Consider the following 21,758-nt stretch of genomic DNA (forward strand, 5'->3'; position numbering starts at 1 on the left):
TGGTCAAATTTTTCATTTATGGGGTATAAAATTTTAAAGGTTTTGAGACTGTTGGTGTATTGAGTTGATCATAAACTTTGCAGTTAGGCAGACTTGGGTTCAGATCATGATTTTGGGACTTATAACTTTGTGGTTGGAAAACCTGGTGGTGTAGTGGTTAAAACCTACAGCTGCTAACCAAAAGGTCAACAGTTTGAATCCACCAGCTGCTCCTTGGAAACCCTAGGAGGCAGCTCTACTCTTTCCCATAGGGTTGCTATGAGTCAGAATCAACTTGATGGCAGTGGGTTTCTTTTTTTGGCTAACTTTGTGGTTTGGGGTAAGTCACAACTTGTCTGAGCTTCAGTTAACCCCTTTATACTAAAAAAAAAAAAAAAAGGATAATATTACCAAGAATTTTGTAAGAATTACAGATAATGCATGTAAGGGACCTAGGACATCATAAAAAAAAAACAAAAACCAAACCCAGTGCCGTCGAGTCAATTCTGACTCATAGTGACCCTATAGGACAGGGTAGAACTGCCCCCTAGAGTTTCCAAGGAGCACCTGGCAGATTCAAACTGCCGACCCTTTGGTTAGCAGCCATAGCATTTAACCACTACACCACTAGGGTTTCCAAGGACATCATAGAGTCTTGGTAAATGGTAAAAAAAGCTGCTAACCAAAAGGTCAGCAGTTCAGATCCATCAGGCACTCCTTGGAAACCATATGGGGCAGTTCTACTCTGTCCTATAGGGTCCCTATAAGTCAGAATCGACTCGACCGCAACGTGTTAGGTTTTATAATTTTGACTTAATAAGCCATTAAATGTAATATCACAAATATATAATGAAATGAAGAGTTAAAAGTAGATGCTATTGCTATAGATGGAGTGTCAATTTTAATTAATTTTATCAATTTCATAGAGTTATTTTAAGAGCCCCCTATGTTGCCAAGAAATTTTTAAAGAGGAATCAATATAAACAGATGATCGGCAGAGCTGGCCGTGCTGGAATAGATACTGTTGGGGAGAGTATCCTTATCTTGCAAGAAAAAGACAAGCAACAGGTAATACTGTCTGGTTGTTTGTTTGGCCTCTTATTCTTGGTCTTCGGTCTAGCCCTTTTGTGAGGTCATTTATTCAAAATTAATTATCAATCTTCCCTTAAATGATGCACCCTTCTCCGATTAGTTTGGATACTTTTGGATTTCAGTCACACAATGAAAAAGAAGTTCTTTATCTTTTTCCATTTTCATGCGGAATCTTGTTAAATTCTTATGCTTTTGTCTTTATGTTTTTTGTTCCTCCCCGACACCGCCTCCACAAGATTTATACCAAGTATAACCTTTTTATACCTATTTGTACCAAGTATAACCTTCACACATTAATTTTTTTTACCAGTCCAATGGTTGGAATATTTTATTATCATTAAAACTATTCTAAGGTGAATGTAGAAGGAATATTTTTAAAACAGAGATGACCGGCAATGCCTTGCTATAAGATCAGGTTTTTCTATTATTCTTTTCTCTTTCACTCTAAGATAGAAACAGTACCTGGGGAAGTTAATTACCTACCATTGGGTGGAGCCCTGGTGGTGCAGCGGTTAAGAGCTACAGCTGCTAACCAAAAGGTCAGCAGTTTGAATCTATCAGCCACTCCTTGGAAACCCTGTGGGGCAGTTCTGCTCTGTCCTGTAGGGTCTCTGTGGGTCCAAAACAGTCCACAGGGGCAGCACTGTCCTGGTGAAAAGGCACCTGCTGATTACTTACCTGTTGCCACCCCTGCCCATCTTTGTCTTTTTTTTTTTCGATTGTAGTAAACATATAGGAGGTAACAAAACATTTGCCATTTCTATGTTCTTCACGTGTACTGTTCAGTCACATTCATTACATTCACTATATTGTTCAACCATTGTCATTAAAAGTTCCTGAATTTTTCCATCACCCTTAACAGAAGCTCTGTGTCTCCTAAGCATTATGTCTTCATTCCCCCTCTTTCCAACCCACCCCTGGTAACCACTAAATAAACTTTGATCTCTATATGCTTGCCTATTCTAGATATTTCATACAAGTGGGATCATACACTATTTGTCCTTTTGTGACTGACTTATTTCACTCAGCATAATGTTTTCAAGGGAGCATCACTTATTTTTTATAACACAAAATATAATATTGCTTTAATTTTTGTAGGTATTGGAGTTAATAAACAGTCCATTGGAAAACTGTTATAGCCACCTTGTTCAGGAATTCACCAAGGGAATCCAAGCGTTATTTCTCTCTTTGGTTGGTTTGAAGGTATTTTAAAATATTTCTTAATCTTATTACCATCACCTGAAATAATAGATGTTAAAAAGTTATGTAAACTGTAAAGTATGGAAGAAATGCTAACTTCTAATCTATGGAAAGGAGCGGTCTATGACATGATAAATCTGCATCTGGATTTATATATATATTTTAATCCTTTGAGTTATAAGGAATATGAAAAATCAACAAATCATATAATTGGGCATCCATTGTATTTAGAGGACTTTGGTGGATTCTGTGGCACATACAAGGAACTCTAAAGATACGGGTCCTGATGTGGGATAATCTAGCACCTCTCCCCTTATTAAGGGGAAGGTTCACCTGTGGTCCTGTGACCATTCGAGGATATTACGGACATTTGTGGGATTAGTATAGCCTTTATCAGGCAGAAAAGCATGATGGAAAAACACTCTCCTAAGATTAGAAATTAGCTCCCTTTTTTAGGGTTACTCCTGAGTTAAATCTTTTTTTAGGGTTATTTTGAGTTAAATAATTTACCCGAGGGCTCTTAGCCAGAAGGATGTAAAGCTAGGTTTTGAATTCAGGTTTGACTGACTATAAAGCCAGTACTCATATTCCATCATACAGTCTGCCTTCATTAACATCAACAGTTTAAGTGAAAATGTAAAGGGGAACTGATAAGTAAAAGAGATATCACAAAGCATAGTTTGATGATGCTGCAGGTAAACAGTGTAATCATTATGTCCTCTGTCAATTTAGAAAAGGAAGAAAAGGGTTTCGTGCTGGGTATTGAAGGAGAGGAAACCCTGGTGGCGTAGTGGTTAAGTGCTATGGCTGCTAACCAAAGGGTCAGCAGTTTGAATCCGCCAGGCGCTTCTTGGAAACTCTATGGGGCAGCTCTACTCTGTCCTATAGGGTCGCTATGAGTTGGAATAGACTCAACGGCACTGGGTTTGGTTTTTTTTTTTTTTTTTTGGTTATTGAAGGAGATACAGTTTTTAGATAAACACAAGGAAGGGAAAAGCCATTCCAGGTAGTTAAAATAGGAAGAAAGATAAGAAAGCTTAACAAAGTGAGAGGGTTTATACTACTTCATTACAAGAGTTACTGTAAAAGCTATAATGATCAGGACAGTGTGGTACTGGTGCAAAGATAGACATGTAGGTCAGTGGATCAGTGAGTCCAGAAATAGATCCACACATGTATAGTTACTTTTCAACAAAAGTGCCAACGAATTCAACAGAGAAAGGATAGTCTTCGACAGATTGTGCTAGAACAACTGGACATCCATATGGAATTTAAGACATTAACCTCTTATCTTACCCTGTACAAAAAATTTTAAATGGATCACAGATCTAAATGTAAAAGCTATAATAAAACTTCTAGTAGAAAATATAGGAGAAAAATTTTTGTTGCCTTGGGTTAGGCAAAGATATCTAAAATGGGAACCATGGTGGGGCAGGGAGTAGGTCAATTAAACAGACGTCATCAAAATTAAAAACTTCTTCTCTTCAAAGACACTGCTGAAAAAAATTAAAAGGGTATCCACAGATGGGGAAAATATTCATAATACGTATATCTGACAAATATACACATGTCATGGGTTTGTTGTTAGGTGCTGTCGAGTTGATTCTGACTTATAGCGACCCTACATGCAACAGAACAAAGCACTGCCCAGTCCTGCGCCATCCTCACAATATGTCGTGGGTTAGGACTCAGCAAAAGGCAGTCCTCCACGATCAATTAGGAGGGAGTTGGAACTTCACTTGAGGCTGGAGCATTTAGAGAAACAGGGAGATTGGGAGAGCTGAGTTGGCCATATACGTGAGGTTTTGCAGGCCTGGCAAGGCAAGATCCACAGGTTACACAGTCATTCCAAATCTGCTTTTAGCAGTTGCAGTGCAACGGCAAGAAGTCCAGGCAGCAGTTGGTTCAGGATGGAAGCAGGTGGGCAGCTGTCATCCAAACCTTTCTATAGGTGGCAGAACTCAAGCTCTTGGGCCTAGTCCTAAAAAAAGAGGCCATCAGTGTTCCCTTTTCCTCTTGATGTAGGGGCTCCCAATAGGACTGTCGTGCAAGAGGGCTGGGATTCTAGACAGGATGATTAACCCTGAAAACCTTTAGAGCTGAAATTGAAGCAGAAATCAAGTCCGCTGGTAGAACAGAGGTGAGAGGGAAGAAGGGCACTATCTATGATTTGGGCAGTATGAGGTCAGGGAGCAGAAGTATAGAGGTGAACATTCCTGGAAACACCAGGGCCCCGCTTTGATATGAGAGAAGGAGACTTCAGGAGTTAATAAGAGACTATAACAGTTGTTCTTGGGTCACAGGATCCAGGGTGCCTCTATTTATGTTTCATATACTCTGCCAGACACTTTTCTTGTTTAATCCCTGATTCTTACATGCCTTTGAATTAAAACCAAAAAAAACCCCTGCTGTCGAATCAATTCCAACTCATAGCGACCCTATAGGACAGAGTAGAACTGCCCCATAGAGTTTCCAAGGAGCGCCTGGTTAGCGGCCATAGCTCTTAACCACTATGCCACCAGGGTTTCCGCCTTTGAATTAAGTAATATTATTTCCCTTTTATGAGTAAAGAATCTGAGGCTAGCAGAGATAAGTTGTACAGACTGGCTTACTGTGCTCGCACACTCTAGTCCATGCTACTGCAGCCTCTTGCCTGGATCACTGCAGTAGTCTAACTGGTCTCCTTGCATCCATACCACCCTGCCTTCCCACATCCCTTCCAAATAATTCTCCACATAGAGTGATCTTTTCAAAACGCAAATATGGTTACATAATCCCCTTCTGCTTCAAATTTGTCAGTGGTTTCCCATTGCTTTTAGGATTAAGGCCAAATTCTTCATCAGTGGTCTACCACGGTAGATGTGGCCTCTGCCTCTTTGTCTAGCCTCTTACCAGCTTTCGCATGCTCTGCACTGCAGACACACTGACCTTCTTTTTCAGTTTCTCAAACATGCTGTGCTGCTTCCTACCCCAGTGTCTGTAATCCTGGAACTCTCCCATTTTCCCTCTCCATCTCTAGTTTCCCTCTCATCCCACTTCTTTGTCTAGTTAACTCCTACTCAACCTTCAGATCTTAGCTTAACCATCACTTCTGCATGGAAGACTTCGCTGTGCCTCTGAGTCCAGCCTATTGAATATGCTTTTATAGAATATAAAATATATTTGTCACTGAATCCCAGTGCCTAGCAGAGGGCTCAGCATGTTGTTGATACCTGGTAAATACTGAAATTAATGAGTAGACTAACTCTGAAATTGGGCTTGGGTGAACTTGCAGGTTAGGGTATTAGTGACTAATCCAGCTTTAAGAAGCTGAGGAGGCCAGAGACAGAGGCCAGCCCGGTTTGTTTAAATCACCATGTCAGAAGTTTTTCAGGGAGGTAGGAAAATAACATGAGGGTAGATAAAGGGATCAAGTAAAGGTTTCCCACCAGCTACCACTGCAAGGGCTAACTGTATATAACCACGTAGGAAACAGTACAAAACTGAAGTACATTAATAATCTACAAACTGAGTATCAGTTCCTGAATATCTTAAAAGTATAATTTTAGTCTAATTAAATATATTAAAAATGATTTTTATTAAAAGAGGAAGAAGCAATAGAAAATGTCCATGCCCCGTAATATTTTTTGTTACGCTTTATATTGGTTTAATATGAAATAACTACTTAATTTTTCCAGTTGAAATATCATCAGGATTGTAAGAGAGAAAAATGTATTTATCGATTGACTATATTTTAGTAGAACATGCTGATGTCTTTGAAATTGGCTAGTATAAAATCATTCTAATTCAGGGTCAACTTTACATCTGAATACCAAATGGAGGTTAAGTATGACTTATGCTTGCCCTTCTAAGTTGTAAATGGTGAATAAAAAAAAAACAAACCAAACTCGTTGCCACTGAGTCAATTCCGACTCATAGTGACCCTATAGGACAGAGTAGAACTGCCCACAGGGTTCTCAAGAAAGGCCTGGGGGATTCGAACTGCCAGCCTTTTGGTTAGCAGCCGTAGCTCTTAACCACTACGCCACCAGGGTTTCCATAGTGAATAAGAGGCAAAGAGAAAAAGGCAATGAAAGAACAGGAAAATGAGATGGGAACAGGAGAGGGAAAAAAAGTGGTAGAAAACTACTATTTGCTTTTAGTAACATTTTCGGGTCCGCTGGGAAATACTGCCTGATGCTGTTTTAGTGGAGTTTTTCAGGAGTGTTTCCCACCTGTTTCTTTTCTTTTAATATGTATTTTAGAGCTAAAAGATACTTTCATATGTGGAAGCAAAAGGGTAAAGGGCCAGTTTTCTGAAGGACACTGAGCAGGAGTTAATGATAATTGCTGGGACGTAAACTGAGAGAGCACAGCTTTGGAGATAATACAAAAAGTTATTGGAAAGTCTAAGGAGTTTTGAAGGTGCCCTCGTGGCATAGTGGTTAAGAACTTGGCTGCTTACTGAAAGGTCGGTCATTTGAACCCACCGACAGCTCTGCAGGAGAAAGATGTGGCAGTCTGTTTCCGTAAAGATTTACAGCTTTGGAATCCTATAGTTCTCTTCTGTCCTATAGGGTCACTATGAGTTGAAATTGACTCAAAGGCAATGGGTTTTGGGTTTAAGGAGTTTCAAGCAAAATATGTGTGACTGTTTTCATAAAAAGTGTAACTATTCTTTTAATTGTATTTTCTTGTTAATTGTAAAATGCCAGTATAAAATCATATGTGCAGTTATGAAGATTATCTGCTAGTTTTTTTATTTAAATAGCTTTGAGGTATAGGGGCAAGTCAGCATCTTGATTAATGTGCATTCAAAGTACCTTGAATTAAGAAAAATAATTCATTGATGTCCTGAATTGTTTCAGATTGCAACAAATCTTAATGACATATATCACTTTATGAGTGGCACATTTTTGGGGGTTCAGCAGAAGATTTTGTTGAAAGAAAAAAGTCTCTGGGAAATAACTGTTGAATCACTTAGATACCTAACAGAAAAAGGACTGCTACAAAAAGACACTATTTGTAAGTCTGAGGAAGAGGTCGAATATAGTTTTCATATTACAAAGTTGGGACGAGCTTCTTTTAAGGGTAAGAGTTTACCTGAATTGAATTATTAATCTAAAGGAAAGCGTTGGAAAAAGTAGAAATTAAAATTTTCTGTTACTTTAAATTTGATTTATAATTTCATACTCATATTCATATTAACATTAGTTTTATTTTATAAGCTGTTAGACTGCTTCAACTTTCAGAAGTTAAAAATTGTTTTGAATTACGTTTTCTAATTTACACAAGTAATTTAGGGTACTATAGAAGTATGTAGAGAAAAAGTCAGTCACTCAACCTTCACACTCTGCTCCCCCAGCAATCACCCAAACCCCAGTATCCTACCAAAAATAACACTTCAGTATTAATCTTTCCAGACCTTTTCTGTATGTTTTATTTCAATGCATAATGTATACATATATGCTGTTTTAATATTTAAGCCTTTGTTTTTTCATAAATAATGATTTATATTGTTCCGGAACTTGCTTTTTTTACTTAATATAATAGAGATTATTCTATGACAGTGAATAGCATTTCCTTCTTAACAGCTGCATCATAATTTACTTAATAGAAAGTAATGTATGTATATTGTTTTAAAATCCTAAGAACTCAGCATTGTATAAAGGAGAGTTCCATACCCCTGTCTAATTTCCACTCTCCCTGGGACTACCACGGGTAACAGTTTGATATATATCCTTTTAAACATTTTAATGTAAATACCCACATGTATCGGGTGGCTGGGTGGCACGAATGCTAAGTGCTCAGCTGCTAGGCGAAAGGTTGGTGGTTCAAACCCACCCAGTGGTGCCTCAGAAGACAGGCCTAGCAACTTGCTTCCACAGGGTCGTAGCCTTGAAAGCTCTATGCAGCAGTTCTACTCTGCACACATGGGGTAGCCATGAGTTGGAGTTGACTCAAAGGCAACCAACTACAACAGCCACATATATGCATATGTGTTACGTGTAAAGTTTATTTTCTCAAACAGAATCATGGCGTATTTTTTGACAACATACTTTTCTCACTTATAAAACATCATGAGCATCTTAACACATCACTCTCTTTAAAAAATCTACCTCACTTTCTCTTAATAAAGGCAGTCATTTATATTATGGGTGTACCAAAATTTTTTTAACCATTCTCCTATCATGGACATCTCTATTCCTGTATTTTTGAGTATGTGTGAGAGTATTTCTCTGGGTTAGATTCACAGAAATCAAGCATTAGTTGGGTCAGAAGGTATGTACATATTAAACATTGATGGATATTATTAAAATGACCTCCAAAATAGATTTTGAAGACTTTTTGCTTCATTTAGGTAATTTCACCTTACAAGCAGAATTTTATTTAAAATCACTTCTTTCTCCCTCTAACAATTATGAAAGATGAAATATTTATATCTTTCTTTTAGGAATGATAGATGTGGCTTATTGTGACATTCTCTACAGAGACTTGAAGAAAGGTCTTGAAGGACTCGTACTTGAGAGCCTTCTTCATCTAGTCTACCTAACGACTCCCTATGATATGATTTTCCAGTGTGACCCTGATTGGATGATATACTTTAGGCAGGTAAGAATACATTATAAGGAGATTATTCAATTTAGGCTACTTAGCTTATTGATGATATGATTTTTGTTAAGTGGTCAGTTTTTGTTTTGCTCTGTTAAAATATATTTGGCCTCGAGTCTTTTTTCTTTCAGTTTTTAAAAATAGTAATATGGACACAGCGTTTTTGGTTTGTTTTCCTTAAATACTACTTTTCTTTTAAATATAAACATACTCATTATACAATTTTTTTTTTTAAAGTACAGAAAATGAAAAAAACGTACTGGTCCCATTCTCCCAGACAGTTACTATTACCGTTTGATGCCCACTGCATTTTATAATGCCTAGAATGTAAAGAAAACAATGAAAGTTGTCTCTGATGATCAAGAGTTTACGTGAAAGCTCTATCAGAGCCAAACATGATGATATACCAAATCCAGTGATGTTAATATCCAAGAAGGAATGTTTATTTTATAGTCAGTAGGAAGGTAGAACTTGTCCTACTTACACATAACCAAGTGGAAAAGTGTAGTTTACTATGATTTTACTGTGAGCTAGCTAGATGTTTAGATGTTTGCAGCTGAATGTGGAATGTACGAAGTATGAATCTACGAAAATTGGAAATCATCAGAAATGAAATGTAACATATACATATCAGTATCCTAGGCATTAGTGAGCTGACATGAACTGGTATGGGCCATTTTGAATTGGACAATCATATGGTCTACTATGCCGGAATAACAACTTGAAGATCTATTGAAGTACAGTGCTGTCAGTGATAGGATAATATCCACACACCTACAAGGAAGACGAGTTAATACGACCTTTATTAAAATTTATGCACCAACCACTGAGGCCAAAAATGAAGATTTTTACCAACTTCTGCCATCTGAAATTGATCAGACATGCAATGAGGCTGCATTGATTACTACTGGTGATTGGAATGCAAAAATTGGAAACAAAGGATTGGTAGTTGGAAAATGTGGCCTTGGTGATAGAAACGGTGCCGGTGATCGCATGATAGAGTTTTACAAGACCAATGACTTCTTCATTGCAAATACCTTTTTTCACCAACATAAATGAAGACTATACACACGGACCTCACCAGATGGAATACGCAGGAATCAAATCAACTACATCTGTGGAAAGAGACGATGGAAAAGCTCAATATCATCAGTCAGAACAAGCCCAGGGGTCGACTGTGGAACAGACCATCAATTGCTGATATGTAAGTTCAAGTTGAAACTGAAGAGAATTAGAACAAGTCAATGAGAGCCAAAGTATGACCTTGAGTATATCCCACCTGAATTTAGAGACCATCTCAAGAATAGATTTGATGCTTTGAATGCTAATGATCAAAGACCAGACGAGTTGTGCAAGGACATCACACATGAAGAAAGCAAGAGGTTATTAAAAAGACAGGAAAGAAAGAAAAGACCAAAATGGATGTCAGAAGATACTCTGAAATTTGCTCTTGAACATCAAGCAGCTAAAGCAAAAGGAAGAAATGATGACATAAAGAACTGAGGATTTCAAAGGGCAATTCGAGAAGACAAAGTAAGGTATTATAATGACATGTGCAAAGAGCTGGAGATGGAAAACCAAAAGGGAAGAACATGCTCGGCATTTCTCAAGCTGAAAGAACTGAAGAAGAAAGTTAAGCCTCGAGTTGCAATAGTGAAGGATTCTATGGAGAAAATATTAAACAATGCAGGAAGCATCAAAAGAAGATAGAAGGAATACACAGAGTCATTATACCAAAAAGAATTGGTCGACATTGAACCATTTCAAGAGGTAGCATATGATCAGGAACCAATGATACTGAAGGAAAAAGTCCAAGCTACACTGAAGGCATTGGTGAAAAACAAGGCTCCAGGAATTGACAGAATATCAATTGAGATGTTTCAACAAACAAATACAGTGCTGAAAGTGCTCACTCTCTATGCCAAGAAATGTGGAAGACAGCTACCTGGTCAACCAACTGGAAAAGATCCATATTTATGCCTATTCTCAGGAAAGGTGATCCAACCAAATGTGGAAATTATTGAACAATATCGTTAGTGTCACACACAAGCAAAATTTTGCTGAAGATCATTCTAAAGTGGCTGCAGCAGTGCATTGACAGGGGACTGCCAGAAATTCACGCTGGATTCAGAAGAGGATGTGGAACCAGGGTTATCATTGCTGATGTCAGATGAATCCTGGCTGAAAGCTGAGAGTACCAGAAGGATGTATACCTGTGTTTTATTGACTATACAAAGGCATTCGACTGTGTGGATAATAAAAAAATTATGGATAACATTGCGAAGAATGGGAATTCCAGAACACTTAATTGTGCTCATGAGGAACATTTACATAGATCAAGAAGCAGTTGTTCGGACAGAACAAGGGATACTGAGTGGTTTAAAGTCAGGAAGGGTGTGCGTCAGGGTTGTATCCTTCCACCATACCTATTCAATCTGTTTGCTGAGCAAATAATCTGAGAAGCTGGACTATATGAAGAAGAACGGGACATCAGGATTGGAGGAAGACTCATTAACAACCTTCATTATGCAGATGACACAACCTTGCTTGCTGAAAGTGAAGAGGACTTGAAGCACTTACTAATGAAGATCAAAGACCACAGCCTTCAGTATAGATTATACCTCAACATAAAGAAAACAAAAATCCTCACAACTGGACCGATAAGCAACATTGTGATAAATGGAGAAAAGACTAAAGTTGTCAAGGATTTCGTTTTACTTGGATCCATAATTAACACCCACGGAAGTAGCAGTCAGGAAATCAAAGGACGCGTTGCATTGGGCAAATTTGCTGCAAAGGACCTCTTTAAAGTGTTGAAAAGCAAAGATGTCACCTTGAAGACTAAGGTGTGCCTGACCCAAGCTATGGTATTTTCAGTCACATCATATGCATGTGAAAGCTGGACAGGAATAAGGAAAACTGAAGAAGAATTGATGCCTTTGAATTGTGGTGTTGGTGAAGAATATTGAGTATACCATGGACTTCCAAAAGAATGAAGAAATCTCTCTTGGAAGAATACAACCAGAATGCTCCTTAGAAGCAAGGATGGTGACACTGTGTCTTACATACTTTGGACATATCAGGAGGGGACAGTTCCTGGAGAAGGGCAACATGCTTGGCAAAGTACAGGGTAAGCGGAAAAGAGGAAGACCCTCAACAAAATGGACCGGTACAGTGGCTGCAACAATGGGCTCAAGCATAACAACAATTGTGAGCATGGCACAGGACTGGGCAGTGTTTCATTCTGTGGTACATAGGGTCGCTATGAGATGGAACCAACTCGACGGCACCTAACAATAATATGAACAAGCTAGACGCTTGAATACGTATTAGTCAGAGGCAGTATACAGCCTTTAATCCCAGGAAATTTATTTTCTTTCTAATGTCATTTTTGTAATTATCACGTAGTTTTTAAGAGGCACTGTATAATACAGTTACTGTCAAAATCTTTTGCTCTTCTCCCTTCCCCCAGCCATCTTTGTAGTAAACATGACCACACAAACTCCATGGAAGCTAGTACTTGTAGCCATTTCTTTAAGCAATTTTGCTATAGTATGTTACATATTAATAATGTATTTTTTAACTTGTAGTATTTGTAAATAAAATTTATGTTTTTCTTCATATCCTTTGAAATCATGAAAATATAATATCCAAAAATTTGATTTGGTTCAAATGATAGATTTTTTTAAGTTATAATATGATTTTTCCATGTATTTATTCTTTTTCTGTGTAGTTCAGCCAGCTCAGTCCAGCAGAGCAAAAAGTAGCTGCTCTTGTTGGAGTCTCTGAAAGCTTTATTGGGAAGAAAGCATCAGGTCAAGCAATCAAGAAGGTACCATAATCTTTTTTTGTTTTTTTCCTTCCTAAATAATGAACTAAATTCATTCAACAAAATTAATGGCATTGTATTATCTTTTTTGTTGGCCTATCTTTTGTTTCACTTTTTTTCTTCAATATGATGCCCATTTTGCTGTTTGAAACATAGCTGAGCACCAGAAAATTTTGCATTTTTTTAAGCAATAGTCATTTCTAGGTGGTATGATGACTTAAAGAAATACTTTCGTGTCTTAGAAATGTTCTGTCGTGTACATATAAAAAGAGTAAACTTCATTAATCTATTTTTTTCTGAAACTACTTATGACTTACATTATAAAAATTATAGAATGTTTTTATAATTTTGTATAATCCTGAATTAAGTTCAACTCAAGGGGAAAAATAATATTTTCTGGAAAGTTTATATTAGACATTCTGTTTGGTACCAGGATTCTAAGATAAACTAAAAAACCCGTTGCTGTGGAGTCAAGTCCAACTCATAGCGACACTATAGGACAGAGTAGAACTGCCCCATAGAGTTTCCAAGGAGCGCCTGGTGAATTTGAACTGCCGACCTTTTGGTTAGCAGCCGTAGCACTTAACCAGCACACCACCAGGGTTTCCAGGATTCTAAGATAGGACGGGGTTTTTTGCTTGTTTGTTTGTTTATTTTCTCAGAGGACTCTCAATCTAATACTTAAAGCCCATAAAGTATTTTAGAAGGTTGGAGTGGATAAACTGGTAACTCTTTGGGATGGTATCTTATATCACAGTCACTGTGCATTAAGCAAGTCCTAATGCATTTTTTTTTTTTTAATGCATAGATTAAATTTAAGAGAAGTGAAAAAAAAAATTCTATACTAACTATACCTTCAAATTTCTTAGTTTAATGTTTTCCCCATCATAATACACCTTTTTAATTTTTCATTTCCTTTGGTAATTCAGTCTACATTGAAACATAGTATCTCACCTACCATCTCCCCCTGTACCTTTTAAATTTACATAGGTAATACTTGTTTTCATTTTGAGAAGTAGAAGAGAGCGTTTAGTACTTACATTTGAATTAAATGGTACAACTAACTATCCCATACACTGTTGAATTATAAAATTATAAAGATCTATGTAACACAACTTTTAAACTGGATGTTTTACTGTGTTTTTTGTTGTTGTTGTTGTAGACCTTCAAAATATTCAACAAAGGTATTTCTTAAACTTTCTATATCAAATTCTAAAATATAAAATGAAAACAAAATCATGTTAATTTGGAACTCAGTACCAAATAATAAACATATGTAAAATCTTATTAAGAGTAATGCAGAATTGAATCCTGAAAATTTTTGTTAATTTTATGTAATATAGTCAATAGATGTTAAATAGATAAATATTTAAAATAGTATGAGTATGGATTTATCTTTATTACAAATGGATTAGTTGCTAGTTTAATATTTTGAAAATTTTTTTTTAGAACACTGGAGAATACTTAAAATCTGATTTCTTCACATTTAAAAAGATCTTTTTTAAAGTTTTTTTGCAGAAGGTCTGGAAGTTGGCGCAGTGTATTTTATCTTGCAATAGAATATGAGTATATCATTTTTCTTGGCTTAGAAAATACATTCTAACCTACATTAATCCAATTTATAGTTAATAATGTAGGTGCACCGAAATTGGGAAATTAAAAAGCCTGCTTTTCCAACATGTTATTCAACTGTTATGCTTTTTAAGCTTTTAAAATGCTTTTAAAAGGGTGATCCAGTGTCAACATATAGAATCTGTAATTCATATACCCTTCAATATGTTGTCCTAAATTCTCATCCGAAACATCTTTTGACTATAGTAGAACATATAATTTCATAATTGCTTTTTCTCTTTCAAATTCATCCTTTTTTTCCTCTAATTATAAGCATGAGTTACTCAGTTTCTAAGTTAGCGTGATTTGAACAACAAAAACACAAAAAATAGTCACTAGACACCACCGGTCAGAGCAGTACACAGAATAGAAATCAGCAGCTACAGAAGGTATTTTTCTTCATCTCTTGCAATATCTTATCTTTGGAAACATTGTCATGACCATGTGGAAATATTTACTCTTAGTTTACAATATAGACGAGCTTGCTAACATATTTATGTAAATAAATGCATTTGTCGAATTTATAGCCATAGTCACACACATGTACAACCTATGATCCTCCCCTCCCCCCCCAAAAAAACCAAATCAGTTGGGGTTGAGTCAGTTGCAGCTCACAGTAACCCAAGAGGACAGAGTAGAACTGCACCATAGGGTTTCCAAGCAGTGGCTGGTAGATTCAAACTGCAGACCTTTTGGTTTGTAGCCATGACTCTGAACCGCTATACCACAGGGGCTCTACAACCTATAAATGCCACAGTAAGTGTAAAGATCTCCCCAACACCCTCTGTCTCTACAGAAGGGAATTTAATTTAAGCTAGCAACAATTTGGCCATCACAATTTGGCGTGTCTCCTTTTTATACTTGGAAAAATGAAAATCAACTTGAATTAATCTAAAGCACAGTTGTTAGAAGTTTGTTTTGTTTTTGTGGAACCATCCTGTCTTTGCCTCCCTGTAGCCCTGATGGCACAGTGGTTAAGTGCGCAGCTGCTAACCAAGAACAGTGTGGCAGTCTGCGCCTGTAAAGATTACAGCCTTCAAAACTCCATGGGGCAGTTTTATTCTGTCCTTTCTTTATAATGTTGCTGAGTCGGAATCCACTAAACAGCAATGGGTTTGATCTTTGGTGTTTTAGTGCAACTTCATTCACTTTACCTTTTTTCAATTTGAATGTAACTGACATTTTTAACTGGATCAGTGCGTAAATTTATTTGATTGTATCTTTCTAGAAGGTGGATAAGGACATTGTCAACCGACTATACCTGTCTTTTATTCTTAATACCTTGCTCAAAGAGACTAACATTTGGAGTGTGTCTGAAAAATATAATATGCCTCGAGGATATATACAAAATCTTCTCACTGGAGCTGCCTCATTCTCATCTTCTGTGTTACATTTCTGTGAGGTAATTCTATTAAGTAGATGGTATGTACTTTGTGTATTTTCTTGCTTTAATTCCTGCTAAGTCATAAACCAATTAGTGTTTTCTCTTTGTGACTTATGTTATTACAAAGCACTCAAAATTAAAAAAATATATATATCTTGGGTTTTATCTGCTTGCAAAGTAATATATATATTTACGGTGAAGATGCAAAAACTAATGAATCCACTAAAATATATAGTGAACAAATAGAAAAGCTCCTAGTTATCCCTACCCTTAGAACCACGGTTAATAGTTTCAGATATTTGGAATTAACTCTTTAAAACAACACTTTTCCAATGACGTAGATTCTGTATGTCTTTCTCATGAGGGATATGAAGTGTTTGGTTAGTATATTACCAATATCCAGCAACTAGCATGTGACATTTTGTCCCATGTGCTCTTGATTGCCCCACTATCTGCCTAACCTTTGTCTCTAACGTCAGGTAGCTGTTTTGGGTTTCTACATCAGGTGTTTATTTCATAAAACAACTCAAGAAGAAGACCTTATTCTGGCCATATGTATTCGGCATGAATCTGTTTGTTTGAAGACATCACTAAAAGAAGCTTTCAAAACTGCCTTAAGTAACACCACAAAGCTTACTAGAATTTTCTGCCCAGATCATATTTTTTTTATGAATTTATAATATAAGCCATTTTTTTTTTAATAACTTTTATTAAGCTTCAAGTGAACGTTTACAAATCCAATCAGTCTGTCACATATAAGTTTACATACATCTCACTCCCTACTACCACTTGCTCTCCCCCTCTTGAGTCAGCCCTTTCAGTCTCTCCTTTCTTGACAATTTTGCTGGCTTCCCTCTCTCTCTATCCTCCCATCCCCCCTCCAGACAAGAGTGGCCAACACAATCTCAAGTGTCCACCCGATATAATTAGCTCGCTCTTCATGAGCGTCTCTCTCCCACCCGCTGACCAGTCCCTTTCATTTCTGATGAGTTGTCTTCGGGGATGGTTCCTGTCCTGTGTCAACTGAAGGTCTGGGGAGCATGGCCGCCGGGATTCCTCCCGTCTCAGTCAGACCATCAAGTTTGGTCTCTCCATGAGAATTTGGGGTCTGCATCCCACTGATCTCCTGCTCCCTCAGGGGTCCTCTGCTGTGCTCCCTGTCAGGGCAGTCATCGGTTGTGGCCGGGCACCAACTAGTTCTTCTGGTCTCAGGATAATGCAGGTCTCTGGTTCATGTGGTCCCTTCTGTCTCTTGGGCTCTTAGTTGTCGTGTGGCCTTGGTGTTCTTCATTTTCCCTTGCTCCAGGTGGGTTGAGACCAACTGCTGCATCTTAGATGGCCGCTTGTCAGCATTTAAGACCCCAGACGCCACATTTCAAAGTGGGATGCAGAATGATTTCATGATAGAATTATTTTGCCAATTGACTTAGAAGTTCCCGCAAACCATGTTCCCCAGACCCCCGCACTTGCTCCGCTGACCTTTGAAGCATTCATTTTATCCCGGAAACGTCTTTGCTTTTGGTCCAGTCCAATTGAGCTGACCTTCCATGTATTGAGTGTTGTCTTTCCCTTCACCTAAAGCAGTTCTTATCTACTGATTAATCAATAAAAAACCCTCTCCCTCCCTCCCTCCCTCCCCCCCTCGTAACCACAAAAGTATGTGTTCTTCTCAGGTTTACTATTTCTCAAGATCTTACAATAGTGGTCTTATACAATATTTGTCCTTTTGCCTCTGACTAATTTCGCTCAGCATAATGCCTTCCAGGTTCCTCCATGTTATGAAATGTTTCAGAGATTCGTCACTGTTCTTTATCGATGCGTAGTATTCCATTGTGTGAATATACCACAATTTATTTACCCATTCATCCGTTGATGGACACCTTGGTTGCTTCCAACTTTTTGCTATTGTAAACAGAGCTGCAATAAACATGGGTGTGCATGTATCTGTTTGTATGAAGGCTCTTGTATCTCTAGGGTATATTCCTAGGAGTGGGATTTCTGGGTTGTATGGTAGTTCTATTTCTAACTGTTTAAGATAACGCCAGATAGATTTCCAAAGTGGTTGTACCATTTTACATTCCCACCAGCAGTGTATGAGAGTTCCAATCTCTCCGCAGCCTCTCCAACATTTATTATTTTGTGTTTTTTGGATAAATGCCAGCCTTGCTGGTGTGAGATGGAATCTCATCGTAGTTTTAATTTGCATTTCTCTAATGGCTAATGATCGAGAGCATTTTCTAATGTATCTGTTGGCTCCCTGAATATCTTCTTTAGTGAAATGTGTGTTCATATCCTTTGCCCACTTCTTGATTGGGTTGTTTGTCTTTTTGTGGTTGAGTTTTGACAGAATCATGTAGATTTTAGAGATCAGGCGCTGGTTGGAGATGTCATAGCTGAAAATTCTTTCCCAGTCTGTAGGTGGTCTTTTTACTCTTTTGGAGAAGTCTTTAGATGAGCATAGGTGTTTGATTTTTAGGAGCTCCCAGTTATCGGGTTTCTCTTCGTCATTTTTGGTAATGTTTTGTATTCTGTTTATGCCCTGTATTAGGGCTCCTAGGGTTGTCCCTATTTTTTCTTCCATGATCTTTATTGTTTTAGTCTTTATGTTTAGGTCTTTGATCCACTTGGAGTTAGTTTTTGTGCATGGTGTAAGGTATGGGTCCTGTTTCATTTTTTTGCAAATGGATATCCAGTTATGCCAGCACCATTTGTTAAAAAGGCTATCTTTTCCCCAGTTAATTGACACTGGTCCTTTGTCAAATATCAGCTGCTCATACGTGGATGGATCTATGTCTGGGTTCTCAATTCTGTTCCATTGGTCTATGTGTCTGTTGTACCAATACCAGGCTGTTTTGACTACTGTGGCTGTGTAATAGGTTCTGAAGTCAGGTAAGGTGAGGCCTCCCACTTTCCTCTTCTTTTTCAGTAGTGCTTTGCTTATCCGGGGCTTCTTTCCCTTCCATATGAAATTGGTGATTTGTTTCTCTATCCCCTTAAAATATGACATTGGAATTTGGATCGGAAGTGCGTTAAATGTATAGATGGCTTTTGGTAGAATAGACATTTTTACTATGTTAAGTCTTCCTATCCATGAGCAAGGTATGTTTTTCCACTTAAGTATGTCCTTTTGAATTTCTTGTAGCAGAGCTTTGTAGTTTTCTTTGTATAGGTCTTTTACATCCTTGGTAAGATTTATTCCTAAGTATCTTATCTTCTTGGGGGCTACTGTGAGTGGTATTGATTTGGTTATTTCCTCTTCGGTGTTCTTTTTGTTGATGTAGAGGAATCCAAGTGATTTTTGTATGTTTATTTTATAACCTGAGACTCTGCCAAACTCTTCTATTAGTTTCAGTAGATTTCTGCAGGATTCCTTAGGGTTTTCTGTGTATATAATCATGTCATCTGCAAATAGTGATAACTTTACTTCTTCCTTGCCAATCTGGATACCTTTTATTTCTTTGTCTAGCCTAATTGCCCTGACTAAGACTTCCAACACGATGTTGAATAAGAGCGGTGATAAAGGGCATCCTTGTCTGGTTCCCGTTCTCAAGGGAAATGCTTTCAGGTTCTCTCCATTTAGAGTGATATTGGCTGTTGGCTTTGCATAGATGCCCTTTATTATGTTGAGGAATTTTCCTTCAATTCCTATTTTGGTAAGAGTTTTTATCATGAATGGGTGTTGGACTTTGTCAAATGCCTTTTCTGCATCAATTGATAAGATCATGTGGTTTTTGTCTTTTGTTTTATTTATGTGATGGATTACATTAATGGTTTTTCTGATATTAAACCAGCCTTGCACACCTGGTATAAATCCCACTTGATCAGGGTGAATTATTTTTTTGATGTGTTGTTGGATTCTATTGGCTAGAATTTTGTTGAGGATTTTTGCATCAATGTTCATGAGGGATATAGGTCTATAATTTTCTTTTTTTGTAAAGTCTTTTCCTGGTTTTGGTATCAGGGAGATGGTGGCTTCATACAATGAGTTGGGTAGTATTCCGTCATTTTCTATGCTTTGGAATACCTTTAGTAGTAGTGGTGTTAACTCTTCTCTGAAAGTTTGGTAGAACTCTGCAGTGAAGCCGTCCGGGCCAGGGCTTTTTTTTGTTGGGAGTTTTTTGATTACCGTTTCAATCTCTTTTTTTGTTATGGGTCTATTTAGTTGTTCTACTTCTGAATGTGTTAGTTTAGGTAGGTAGTGTTTTTCCAGGAATTCATCCATTTCTTCTAGGTTTTCAAATTTGTTAGAGTACAATTTTTCATAATAATCTGAAATGATTCTTTTAATTTCATTTGGTTCTGTTGTGATGTGGTCCTTCTCATTTCTTATTTGGGTTATTTGTTTCCTTTCCTGTATTTCTTTAGTCAGTCTAGCCAATGGTTTATCAATTTTGTTAATTTTTTCAAAGAACCAGCTTTTGGCTTTGTTAATTTTTTCAATTCTTTTTCTGTTCTCTAATTCATTTAGTTCAGCTCTAATTTTTATTATTTTTTTTCTTCTGGTGCATGATGGATTCTTTTGTTGCTCAGTTTCTATTTGTTCAAGTTGTCGGGACAGTTCTCTGATTTTGGCTCTTTCTTCTTTTTGTATGTGTGCATTTATTGATATAAATTGGCCTCTGAGCACTGCTTTTGCTGTGTCCCAGAGGTTTTGATAGGAAGTATTTTCATTCTCGTTGCTTTCTATGAATTTCCTTATTCCCTCCTTGATGTCTTCTATAACCCAGTCTTTTTTCAGCAGGGTATTGTTCAGTTTCCAAGTATTTGATTTCTTTTCCCTCGTTTTTCTGTTATTGATCTCTAGTTTTATTGCCTTGTGGTCTGAGAAGATGCTTTGTAATATTTCGATGTTTTGGACTCTGCAAAGGTTTGTTTTATGACCTAATATGTGGTCTATTCTAGAGAATGTTCCATGTGCGCTAGAAAAAAAAGTATATTTTGCAGCAGTTGGGTGGAGAGTTCTGTATAAGTCAATGAGGTCAAGTTGGTTGATTGTTGTAATTAGATCTTCCGTGTCTCTGTTGAGCTTCTTACTGGATGTCCTGTCCTTCTCCGAAAGTGGTGTGTTGAAGTCTCCTACTATAATTGTGGAGGTGCCTATCTCACTTTTCAGTTCTGTTAAAATTTGATTTATGTATCTTGCAGCCCTGTCATTGGGTGCATCAATATTTAATATGGTTATGTCTTCCTGATCAATTGTCCCTTTTATCATTATATAGTGTCCTTCTTTATCCTTTGTGGCGGATTTAAGTCTCAAGTCTATTTTGTCAGAAATTAATATTGCTACTCCTCTTCTTTTTTGCTTATTGTTTGCTTGATATACTTTTTTCCATCCTTTGAGTTTTAGTTTGTTTGTGTCTCTAAGTCTAAGGTGTGTCTCTTGTAGGCAGCATATAGATGGATCGTGTTCCTTTATCCAGTCTGTGACTCTCTGTCTCTTTATTGGTGCATTTAGTCCATTTACATTCAGGGTAATTATAGATAAATAAGTTTTTAGTGCTGTCATTTTGATGCCTTTTTATGTGTGTTGCTGACAATTTCATTTTTCCACATACTTTTTTGTGCTGAGGCGTTTTTCTTAGTAAATTGTGAGATCCTCATTTTCATAGTGCTTGACTTTATGTTAGTTGAGTCGTTACGTTTTTCTTGGTTTTTATCTTGTGTTATAGAGTTGTTATACCTTTTTGTGGTTACCTTATTATTTACCCCTATTTTTCTAAGTAAAAACCTAACTTGTATTGTTCTATATCACCTTGTATCACTCTCCATATGGCAGTTCAATACCTCCTGTATTTAGTCCCTCTTTTTGATTATTGTGATCTTTTACCTATTGACTTCCATGATTCCCTGTTATGTGTATTTTTTTTTAATTAATCTTAATTTGTTTGTTTTTGTGATTTCCCTATTTGAGTTGATATCAGGACGTTCTGTTTTGTGACCTTGTGTTGTGCTGATATCTGATATTATTGGTTCTCTGACCAAACAATATCTTTTAGTATTTCTTGTAGCTTTGGTTTGGTTTTTGCAAATTCTCTAAACTTGTGTTTGTCTGTAAATATCTTAATTTCGCCT

At 37.2% G+C, this 21,758-nt stretch overlaps 1 protein-coding gene across 3 annotated transcripts in view; it reads left to right on the forward strand.

Moving 5' to 3' along the window:
* The window catches only part of HELQ (helicase, POLQ like), a 63,205-nt gene that overhangs the window by 30,250 nt on the left and 11,197 nt on the right, over positions 1 to 21,758 (forward strand). For all 3 annotated transcript variants that reach the window (XM_010594093.3, XM_023553305.2, XM_023553306.2), the window contains 6 exons: positions 906 to 1,047; positions 2,170 to 2,274; positions 7,119 to 7,341; positions 8,705 to 8,862; positions 12,596 to 12,694; positions 15,531 to 15,704. In XM_010594093.3, coding sequence (XP_010592395.2) covers positions 906 to 1,047; positions 2,170 to 2,274; positions 7,119 to 7,341; positions 8,705 to 8,862; positions 12,596 to 12,694; positions 15,531 to 15,704 — 901 coding nt within the window. The remainder of the gene's footprint in view (positions 1 to 905; positions 1,048 to 2,169; positions 2,275 to 7,118; positions 7,342 to 8,704; positions 8,863 to 12,595; positions 12,695 to 15,530; positions 15,705 to 21,758) is intronic.

This window comes from Loxodonta africana, chromosome 5 (assembly GCF_030014295.1).
Source record: "Loxodonta africana isolate mLoxAfr1 chromosome 5, mLoxAfr1.hap2, whole genome shotgun sequence".
Classification (NCBI taxonomy): domain Eukaryota; kingdom Metazoa; phylum Chordata; class Mammalia; order Proboscidea; family Elephantidae; genus Loxodonta; species Loxodonta africana.